The following is a 12,052-nucleotide window of genomic DNA, read 5'->3' as shown; positions in this document are numbered from 1 at the left end:
GCAAAGAACAGAAAAAAAAAAAAAACAGAACTCAAGGAAGGAACTTCTTGAGGAATCTCAAAATCAATACTTTTGTCCACACGATCTACTGTATTATTGTCATTTACACGTAACTCTATTCGCCAACATGCGTAACCCCTTATGCCAGAGCAGCATATTATCCCAAGGGTACATACTGTACATCAGACATCTGCATCGCTGGCTACTATAGGTTGGATGGTTGTAAGGGAAACCCCACTATCGTAAAAACCTGCATGTGTGAAAGGGAGGTACTGTTGGAAATGTGAGAACGTGTGGCCAGAGATGGATGTTGCTATAGCCTAGTCTGTGGCAGACCGAAATCTAATAAATAATACAAAATAAAATAATAAATAGGGGGGCGGAATGGTTAGCACGTCCTGAGTTCAATTCCAGCTTGCTCCGACCTTCCTGTGTGGAGTTTGCATGTTCTCCCCAAGGTCGTGTGGGTTCCCTCCGGGTACTCCAGCTTCCTCCCACATCCCGGAAACATGCATGGTAAGTGTATTGGGCACTCTAAATTGTCCTTAGCTGTGATTGGTCGTATGAACAGTTGTCCGTCTCTGTGTTCCCTGTGATTGACAGGCAACCAGCTAAGGAAGTTCTCCGCCTACTGTCCCTAGAAAGCTGGGATAGGCACCACAAGCCTGCAACCCTAGTGATGATAAGCGGTTATAGACAATGGATGGATGGATAGAAAATAGTGAATCATAAATGATAAAAACAAAAAAGAATAGGTAAATAATCATCAATAATTGTAAATAATCAAATTGACATTGGACCTACTATCTACTCTGCTGCATATCCCTATAAGTGTGGAATGTGGGTGCTCAGAGGCAATCTAGCGGATGAAAATAACTACTATAAATGCATATACCCCAAGAGATGAGTTCTATCACTGTCCAATCACATACAGGTTGTAATTTTATGTATGGATTTTATCTCTAAGTTATTTTTATCTGTGACGGAAGCACACATAAACCCTTTACTGCGCGCTCAACCATCTGGTTGAGTTTTTCACACGTAGTCAAGGCTTAAACAATAACAACCCGTATGAAAGTTAGAACAGGTTGGACAAGTAGAACATTCAGGTGAGAGGTTTAACGCAATGTTGTTATCAGATGTTCTAAAACTACAGGATCCTTTGTCAATATGACCTGTGACCACATGAACAATTTGCCTTAAATGCTGTCAGTTTCAAGATTGCTAATAGATGGAATTGTCCAACTTTTTTTTTTTTAAACACACACGTAAACACACAGGGAAAAGCCACAGAATCAATGAAATCTTGGGCAATTGAATGAGAGAGTTAAGCCAATAGGCAAACATCCCTTACCGCAGTGGAAAGTCTGGAAGCCAGTGTCATCTCCAGGTTGCCTTTGAGCCCCAGTAGTGCAGGAACAAGGATGAAGACCTCTGAGACCTCCGTAAACACAGTCCAGTGCTAAAATGATCACAATGTACAGTCAACATATTGTAAATAGTGGATTACACAACCGAGGAGCATTTACTGTATGTTGATATGGCGTTTGCCTTTAGAGTGCCTCTGTGTCTTCATGAGTTTCTTTGACAGTGATTGACACTGTTCCAAATTAAGTCCAGATTTCTCAATTCAGGGCTTTAAATTGATGGTGCACAATCTAAAGATTAGTGCATCTTCAATTTCGTGCCGGCGCAAGTTTAGTTTTTTGAGTTGGAAATTTTTGTAGATCGCATTTCTTTGCGTGTCGGCGCACAGTGAGGCCGCTCCCTCAGCGCTTTTGACATTTAGGTAACAAAGAGATAGCTGCCCATTGCTTAAAAAGCGGTCCATTTTAAAGTTCATGACGGCAAAGGTCCAGTCTGTTGTGTTTGAGAATTTGGCAGACCTCGCTCCGATTCAATTTGTGTTGCCAACGGGGCGTCTTCGTGACCTAAAGTAGACAATCTTTTAACTGGTGGGCCGTCAGGGCCAGAAAGGCCTTCTCTGCGGGCCTAATGTAACCTTACATTATCATAAATATAATAAACTATAATAATTATAATAACGACAGTAAAAGTCAATTTCATTTCAATTTATTCTTACTAATTATATATATTTTTTTATATATAAAGGTATTCTCCATATTCTGTTCTTTTCATGTCATATTATATCCATATGGTTACACTCCTCCTCATGTAGAGTTTTTAGCCAATTAGAATTCAGCTAACGTGTGTCGCCAGGCAGACTTCGTGTCTACCTGAGCCCGGAGACGCTGGGCATTCACTTGAACGCTATGAAGGTTTCTGTGCAGTGTGCAATGACAAATTGTGTACGGGCCCATATTTTGTTAGACAGCTGAAATAGCCAATGGACCCATAAAAAAGACTTCAAGAATCCTCACGTAGAATGTGTCCTAAGTTGACGCTCACTGCAGGAAGGGGGTGCTATATTGATCCACCATGTTTAACGGCAGAAGTAGTTAAACAAAGTTATTTCCTCAAAAAAAAAAAGGAAAAAACATGTTGCTCAGCCAGTTAATGTTAGCACACATCGAAGCCAGACTCACGGATGTTTTTTTTTTTTTTTTTTAACCCACACTGGCTGAAGAAGAGCAAAACGGAAATTGGACCAACACAACTTTCAGCACTGGCTTCCATGTACAAAAGAATTTACTCTGCAAAAGGATTTATTATTGAAAATGAAATGCGAAAACAAACTCGTTTTTGGTGAGTTAATATGTTTTTGTCATTTGATGTCAATCGTATTATATTGTCATGTTTGGTTGAGTTTGGTTGTTGTGAGTTTGTGGGGTTTCGTTCAAGTTTCTGTTCCATTCGCGTCTGCCTTTATCGTCTGCGTTCTCGTTAAGTTTGATTTGGTTAGGGTTAGGGTTTGTTAAAACTTCATTTTTTTGAGCCTGATATTTCTCATTTTTCCTGCATTTTTTGGGTCCCCTTCCTTCCTCCTCCCAACTCACCATGACATTGTGACACTTATATTAAATTGCCATTCGTAATTTAGCGTACAATCTTGTTAAAGCTTGCCTGCTCTTCGTGGAATTCATAAAACTTCATGGACAAATAATTTGAAATTATTATTACTTATTGTAAGTCTCGCCAGAATTATACATTTTAATTGGTGATGCGGGTTTATTGATGTAAAAGTTTCTGAAAAATAGCCTGCCCAGTAGCCCAGTAATGTGTACGTGTGCGCATGAGATGTCCAATCACTGAAGGCCTCAGTGTGAAATGCACGGACCGCCACTGCTTTTAGACCACCTAAAAGCATTTCAAGCTATTTCGATGCTCAGAAGGTGTTACGCAAATTTTGTGGATTTGATGTATTTATAATAGCCAATTAATTGAACAAATCATAATCATTGTCACCTAAAAAATATTTTTTACTGTTTACGAGTTTTTGTACTGACTGTGTTAATCCTGGGCGTTCTCGCGTGTGAGGTGGGAGATTGCTTGCTTCAGGCAGTCAACAGTTTGAACAGAATTGACAATCAGTCAACTAGCTCACGGGTACTCATACAAGATACGTCATTGGCCCCCGGTGCTACATAGGTCTTTGAGGGCAGCAGTGGATTACATCTCCTGCCCTCATGGGTTGATGTTGCACTGGGAGCCAATCATGTATGTTGTTGTATGTTGTATATGTTGGAGCACAGTCTACAGCATGGATAAGACTGAAACAATCAGACAATCAGCTAATGGGCACTACTAAGACACTACTAACACACGAGGGGACGGAGTGGATTTCAACTCTTGCGTCTTGTAGGACTTCCCGTGGCATGTGCTGTTACGGTCAAGTTCTCTCTCTCTCACAGTTAAGGCACCCATGTTCAATTCCAGCAGGCTTTGGCCTTCCTGTGTGGTGTTTGCATGCTCTTCCAGAGCCCACATGGATTCTCTCTCGGCACTCCAGCATCCTCCCACACTCCCGAAACATGCATGGAAAATGTATTGAACACACTAAATTGTCCCTAGGTGTGATTGGATGCGTGAATGTTAGTTCGTCCTGGTGTGCCCTGCAATTGCCTGCCAACCAGTTGAGAGTCTCCCCCCCTACTGCCCGAAGTCAGCTGGGATAGGCCCCAGCAAGCCTGCGACCCTGGTGAGGATAAGTGGCTATAGAAAATACTTCGCTATAAGGGAAGTACCAAGAAACGCTAACTATTCACAGTTATCATTCCAAAACAATTTCTCCACATCCTTTTTAACATCAAAAACAATATAAGCTTTCATGGCTCAGCCCAGACAACTGTTGTTGACAGCATAGTCATTTGCATCATTTTACCCCGATGAAGCTTAACATTACTTCAACATGTAATTTTTATAATATTGTATTCACATTGATATTTAATCAAGAATCAAAATTACATCAGAATATTCTTACAAAACCACAACCGGTGCTTATTTAAAAATAACTTTTTTTTTTTAATGATCAAAAAGGTACCAAGCAGCAAACATTGACACCGTGGGGGAAGAAACTACAAACTAGACAGAATTATCAAATGCTGTTAAGTCAACATAATTGAAGAAGCACCGCACTTGTGTTCCCTGAAGATAATGGAAATTGAGGCTGGTCCAAGTGGGCGGACCCTGAACATTGTCTGACTATTAAACCAGTAATATTGTTCTTAACAGAGGACAATATATATATATATATATATATATATATATATATATATATATATATATATATATATATATATATATATATATATATATATATATTTTTTTTTTTTTGCTTTATAGGGGATTGTTCGATGAGGCCTCTTTGTCAAAAATAATTACTGTATTTTTCGGACTATAAGCTGTGACTTTTTCTTCATGTTTTGAGCACTGCGGGTTATAGTCCAGTGCGGCCTATCTGTGTTTTTTATTTTTTAATTTTTATTTTTTTTGTGTGTGTTTTTTTGTTGTTTTTTTTTTGCTAGCCACCAGCAAGGAAATGTGTGTATCTGTTCGAGGTGTCAATTTATGAAACAACGACCGAATAGATCTGAAAAGATGTGAATCAATGTGCTCAAAGAGTTAAAACAATATATGATTTAAAAAAAAGTATATATATATATATATATATATATATATATATATATATATATATATATATATATATATATATATATATATATATATATATATATATATATATATATATATATAAATGTCTTGAAATTTAATAAGAGAATGTATACAATTTTGGGTAAATATGTGATGTGTAAATTTTATATACATTGCACAGTATATGATTGTATTTATGATTGTATATGAATTATGTGGAATGTGTTATTATGTTCTTATTGTTATGTGTTATGATGTTATTATGTTCACTAAAATAAACTGTCAAAGGAAGAAAAAAAAAGATGCTATTGAAGTAATGATTTCGATTTTTAACTGCTATTTAACTAACAGATATCTACCCATCCATTTTCTATAAATATGTTGGGACGCACCATACAGGCATGTTCAGTCTGTTAAAGAGAGGATGTTGCTGTTGGCAGACAATTACAAAAATATTAAATAACTAAAAAAAATGATAAACTTCATGTACCGTCTTTTTGCGTAAAGATCTGGTGCTATCACCTGCATCTTATAGTGCAGTGAGGCTTATCCGTGAGAACAATTACATTTTGCTCATATTTTGCTGCTGGACTGGAGCACATTTTTCCAGCAGAACTTTGCAGATATTAGCTGTCCATAAAAAACAAATGAATTATCAAATAAACTTTAGACAAAATGTTAAATTTTTACTGCTGGAAATGGCCCTTTAACCTTTGGGCAACTGTGAAATAAGAATAGAAACCATAAGGATGATATTTTTGGAGAAATGTTGGGACTTCTCATCTATTTTTGTCACTTACTGGAAAGTAACCTTAGCAACATAATGACCCTTCAGCCAGAGCGGGTCATATATGCGTATATTTTGTCTACTGAAAATACCGATATAGCTCACGAAGGGGTGATGTCGTGAAAAAAACTTTTTTAGTTGTATTTTTACGTAGGTGTGACAATAAAAGACTAGTAGTTGCACCACTTGTGACTCTGCCTTTGCAGTCGTCAGGTCAAGCAGAGCTGCTAACAGCCAAGTCCCTTGACTTGGCTAACTGCCATCTGCCAAAGCAGCAGCCTTGAGAGCACCTCTGTGAGCACTCCTCTCCTCTTTCACAGCCACATGCTTTTAGGCTTACTCTATCTCACTCTACTTCTGTCTCACAACCTCAGTCTCAGTCCTCCTGTGGTGATATACTGTATGTTGTTGTCTCTATTGAAAACTGGCTCTTTGCCAAAGAAGCTCTTTCTCCTCCCCAGTTCTAGGAACTTGACGGGACAACCCCAGTACCACTGTGTACAGACCTATAGGAGTTCTGGTATGCGATCCCTTCCAGGGTCAAGTAGCCCTGTTAAGTAACATGGCCGTATTTCACTTGTGATCACTTACTTGCTGTACTAATTCGGCAACTGAACCTCAAAGCATGCAACTTACGCAGCTTGGTGCCATTATGGAGAACTCCACAAGTGGTATCGGTTTCAGTTTGCTACAGTTATGGAAAAAACAGTTTGGATGACCACTCATGAGCGATCCAAACTCAAAAGTTTGGAAAAATGCTTACACAAAACACATTCCACTTCCTCCATCCAATTTCTAGAGCAGCTTATCCCAATTTGGGTCATAGGCTTGCCGGTGCCTATCCCAACTGACTTCGGGCCAGAGGAAGGGGACACCCTCAACTGGTTACCAGCCAATCGCAGGGCACAGAGGGACAAACAAGCATTCACGCAATCAACTTAAGGACAATTTAAGATGTCCGATACACCTGAATGTTTTTGGAGTGTGGGAGGAAATCTGAAGGCCCTGAGAGAGCCTTTGAAGGCTCGGGGAGAACATGCAAACTCCACACAGGAAGGCTGGACTGCGGTGAATTTGAACTTTGTACCCTGAACTACGAGGCGGACGCGCTAACCACTCTTCCACCAAGCCGCCCTTACAACTTAAGAATTTCTTTAACAAGTACTGATTAACATTAACATTTGCTTTACCCAAAAAACTGAGAGATATGTGTGAACAACCATTCATGAACCCAATCACACCTGAGGACAATTTAGTGTGTCCAGTGTTTTTAGAATGCGGGAGGAAGTCGGAGTGCCCGGAGAGAACCCACGTAGGCTATATACCGTAAATTCCGGACTATAAGCCGCTACTTTTTTCCCAAACTTTCAACCCTGCGGCTTATTCGGTGATGCGGCCAATTTATGTAATTTTTCTAACGGCCGCTAGGGGCGCTCAAGTAGAAAAGGTAAGATTAAGACCGGTGGAATATATGCGTCGAGGAAGAATGCAACTTCCTGTCTTGTGCATAAATTAAATTAGCGTGAACATACCCTCATCATGGAAAATGCAAAAAAAAAAGGCATATGACGCAGGACAAACTCCATTCCAGCTGTGATTCCTGGGGGCACAACGAAGTATTTGCAGCCGCTTGACATTAGTGTGAATCGTGCATTTAAAGTGGCGCTCCGTGTTAAAGGGGAGAACTGGATGACTAGCGGTGAGAAATCTTTCACTAAAACTGGCCGCATGCGAAAGGCAACTTTTTCACAAGTCTGCCAGTGGATCCTGACAGCGTGGGGCAGCGTCAAAAAAATCACCATCACCAACGGGTTCCGAAAAGCCGGTCTGCTGCATGACGGAGAGGAGAGCACAGTGACAGCGAGAGAGAGGCTGAGGGAGTGTGTGACGACGTCTATACGACACTGTTTCATTCCGACACTGAGGAAGATGACTTTGATGGCTTCAGTTCAAAGGAGGAAGATGAAGACGGCTTACCGTGATTTTTACCAGTATGTTCTTTTACCAGACCTGTTTTACCAGACCTGTTTTACTGTGTTGCTAGCGTGTTGCTACCATGTTGCTAGCGTCTTGCTACCATGTTGCTACCGTTTTACTGCCCTGTCACAGGCACCGTTTGGGAAGAAAGTTATATTATTATTGTTAAGTTATATTATTAAAACTTTGAAAACTGTGTACCGTCTTTCTTTGTAAATATGTTTACATGTTTTAATGTGGGCACATGCGGCTTGTATGCAGGTGCGGCTTGTGTATGTACAAAATCGGTTTTCCTCTAAAATGTAGTGGGTTGCAGCTTATAATCAGGTGCGCTCTATAGTCCGGAAATTACGGTATATATATATATATATATATATATATATATATATATATATATATATATATATATATATATATATATATATATATATACTGTATGTGGATTTCTTTGCCTCGCCTTTTTTACTTTCTCACACAGACCTTAAATGTTACATAACATTCACATTTGTCTTTATTTCCAGCCCTACAACCTCAAATGTTAATGCTTTATTTATGAATGTCAGTAAAAGCACAGCAATGACAAATCAGTTAAACCAGCAAGCAGTGGTTTGAATCCCCTTTACAGTCAGGACAGATGACTAAATCGTATGCTTCCCTGCTCATGAACAAGACACCGTTTGGCATGACAGTTGTGCATGACAGCTACTACTCCATTCCTCCGTCTTTATACTGCTTTTTATAGCTATGATCATTGTTCTCTATTTAGGTGGCTGGCCAGTGACTACGAACTTGGATAGCAGGGGTCTCCAAACTTGGCTCTCGATGGCCGCTACTTTGCATGTTTTGGATTTTTCCGTCCTCCAACAAACTTGATTAAAATAATCAACTCAGCAGAAGCCTGATCCTGATCGTTTGAACCAGGTATGTTGGAGGATGGAAATAGAACAAACATGCAGGATAATGGCTCTTTAGTACCTGGTTTGGACCCACAAAGTAAAATTTTAACCAGAGTTCATGAAAGCGTAACATCTTTTTAACAATCCTTTTAAATTTCAACACACACTTCCTCACCAAGTAGTTACTGTGATATTTTCAAGTACTGTTTTGCAAAATGCTGTGGCCAATGAATTAAACGGGCCATTGAAAATAAATATACAAATACAGTATTTTAGCTGGCAGCATGGTACATCGTGTCTTTGTAGAACTGACATAATTTAAGTTTTGACATTAAGTAGACATTTTAAGTAGACATTACAAAAGTCGGTGGCAGCAAATAGTCAATTCACAAAATTATATGTCAAAACATCTGGCCACATACAAATGTATTTGTCACTTTAATATGTGACTATTGACAAATTTATATCGTGCCGCTATTTTGTTATTACTGTGTTTGACAGAAGGATTTTGATTTGTCACTACGCAAATTCATCATGTCTTATGCATGCTCAAATATTACACCCACTTAATGTAAATTAACCCATTTCAACCCATCAGTCACAAAAGTGACTGTAAAGAAAATTTTATTTGAGGCTCTATAAATGATTTTTCAATCATTTTTCATGAAGTACTGAAACACTACAATGTGTCAATGAAATGTGTGCAATGTCACATGTTTAGAGAATATTGTCACATGACCAGAGCTGTTTACTTAGTGGTTGCACTTAGAGAGAAAAATGACATCCTCAAATAGATAGTAAAGGATGTTAAAATAAACATAGAACAAAGATTTTTCGTACACATAAGATGATATATGCATTTCCACTTCATCAAATTGGTTTGTTGTGTTTGCACAATGAGTAATTACATTGTTGTGATCATCATGAAACACACCTTTTCATCAACTATTCCACTGTTTGTTTGTTTTTTAAAGTTCCTGATTATTTCAAAGGGTTACCAATGGCACATGATTTGGATGTTTTCATGTCCAGGAAATATTTGGTCTTAAATGGGTTAAAATCAACCCTTTATTTTACAAGGGCACATATAAGGCAATCATACTGATTCACACATGAGAGGTCCGTCTATTTATTACCCACATTGCCATACACTCCAACATATGATGGTAGCCAGAACAACACAAAATGAACAAAACACATGTTTGAATAATGAAAACCCTGCCAGGCGAAAAAGATAGAGTATATGTTACAGCAGCACATCAGCAGAGCACAATGTAATAGAGTCAGGCTGTGCACAAGGCGGGGCAGTGCACAAGCCGGGCGCCCCAAAAAAACATTTTGAGTGTAAGCAACGTTGTGGGTCAGCATGGGTATCCTGGGCCTCTCCATGCTAGCAGAACACAGAGAAACGGATAAAACTGGACTATCCATCCATCCCCTTCCAATTATTTGGAGTCGGATCATAGGCGCAGTAGCTTAAACAGGGATGCCCAGACTTCCCTTTTCTCAGCCACTTCATCTAGCTCCTCCAAAGGTATCTTGAGGTGTTTCCTGTCAAACAAAGACCCAACGTCCACCCATAACCCTCCCAGTGGGATGTGCCCGAAACACCTCATCAGGGCTCTGTCCACGAGTGTTCATTTCGGACCTTGTGACCATATGTTAAGGTAGAAAAGCAAATCAACAGGTAGGTAAAGGATTTCACTTTTCAACTAACCTCCTTCTTCACCAATGACAGACCAACTCACAGTCCACATAAATGCAGACACGGTGGCAATTTGCCTGTTGATCTCCCGCTCTATTTTCCCTCACTTGTTAACAAGACCACAGGATGCAGAGAGAGGAACTCACATTTTTCCAAAAACACCATTTCTGTCTGCTGCTGGTTGATATCAAAGCACATAGCTGGCAACAATCCCAGAGTTGCAAGCCGCAACAAATAGTGTTGCGTTTATTCCATATTATATATTACAACCATATTATAACCTTATTTGCTAATAAAACACTCTATGTCCCTAATGCTATGTCTTGTGTGCAGATTAAGGGGCGGTGCCACCGGCCGCGCATCTCTATCTCGGGACTATTTAGGTGCGGCCGAAGCAGAGGGACGTCACCGGATTATTGTTTTCAGCTCTTGATGCCTGTTCCACGTTCCTTGATTCTTTGTAGTTTATCTTACATGCTAGAATATTTTGGTTGTTACTTTGCCTGGCGGAAGTGCCACCCCCATGTATTATAATTTAATGCTAACTTGACCAACGGTTATATTTAAACATACATTTGGTCGTTTCAGAACACATTTATTTGCACATTTTTTAAATTTATAATCATTAAGTTTATTCCTTTTTATCGAAAAACAACCAAAATCTTACACAGAGTCCCTTCAAACAATGCCATTCCCAAAAGGATTTGCACTGCATGACCTTTAAAACCCACATCCTGTATAACCCTTTCTAACCTCAGCCTTGCGTTCCTTGCAACGGTTTTATGCCAAATCGCTGAGCAGAGCCGTGCAGACATCTCCAGACCAGTTTGGACATTCTTTTCTGGGCCAGCCTTGAGTGGGAATGATGCCAGAAACTTTGTGTGTGTGTGCAAGTGTGCGTGTGTAATGTAGAAAATCAAAGTGACTAAAATTAAAAGGTCACACTTCTAAAAAGCTTGCAGACTGACAAAGTTGTAGCGTGCCCTCATACAAGGACATGGGGGATTAGCTGTTTCCATTTCACAGTGTCATGGAGAGGGAATCACACAGCAAGACAGCCACGAGACATTCACGACAACAGACTGTCTCGATGCCCCAAAACAAGTACTTCTAAGATGGGAGACAGAAGGATAACTATCACCCCTTTAACAACAGTGCACCAAGCTAGTGTTTTGGAGAGCAGAGGCTTCCACAGCAGATAGGGCTTAACAGATAGGACAGTGTACTAAATGTTTGACCCCCTATCTCAGAATCCCAAATCATTCGGGATACCACTATAGTCAGAAGCATGTCGTGAACATGACGCATTCCATTATTCACCAGTTTGTTCAAATGTTTGAAGAACAGACCCATTCCATTGCGAGGTTGACAAGGAGTGGTCTGCCTGCAGAACCAGTTCTATTAAGATTGACTGCAAACCTATGACAGTTTTTGCTACAATGTGTGTCGGACAAACCTCTAAAACCAAAAGCTTCCCTAAAACATCTGTGACCATAACAAATACACACCAAATAAATGAACTCATGTTAATATCACGATTATCATGTACAATGTCTATAGATGAGTGTTAAAAAATTGATGACTGATGATGATACTTCTATATTAAAAATGCCAAAGTAGAAACAGGTGTGTGAT

At 39.5% G+C, this 12,052-nt stretch overlaps 1 protein-coding gene across 1 annotated transcript in view; it reads right to left on the bottom strand.

Moving 5' to 3' along the window:
• The window catches only part of slc41a1 (solute carrier family 41 member 1), a 33,440-nt gene that overhangs the window by 15,565 nt on the left and 5,823 nt on the right, over positions 1-12,052 (bottom strand). The window contains exon 4 of the mRNA XM_088424169.1: positions 1,355-1,462. Within this exon, the coding sequence (XP_088280295.1) occupies positions 1,355-1,462 (108 nt within the window). The remainder of the gene's footprint in view (positions 1-1,354; positions 1,463-12,052) is intronic.

Source organism: Hippichthys cyanospilos, chromosome 9, assembly GCF_059441005.1.
Source record: "Hippichthys cyanospilos isolate Australia breed blue-spotted pipefish chromosome 9, RoL_Hcya_1.0, whole genome shotgun sequence".
Taxonomy (NCBI): domain Eukaryota; kingdom Metazoa; phylum Chordata; class Actinopteri; order Syngnathiformes; family Syngnathidae; genus Hippichthys; species Hippichthys cyanospilos.
Note: the sequence above shows the minus strand (reverse complement) of the source record. Positions and strands in the feature narration are given on the sequence as shown.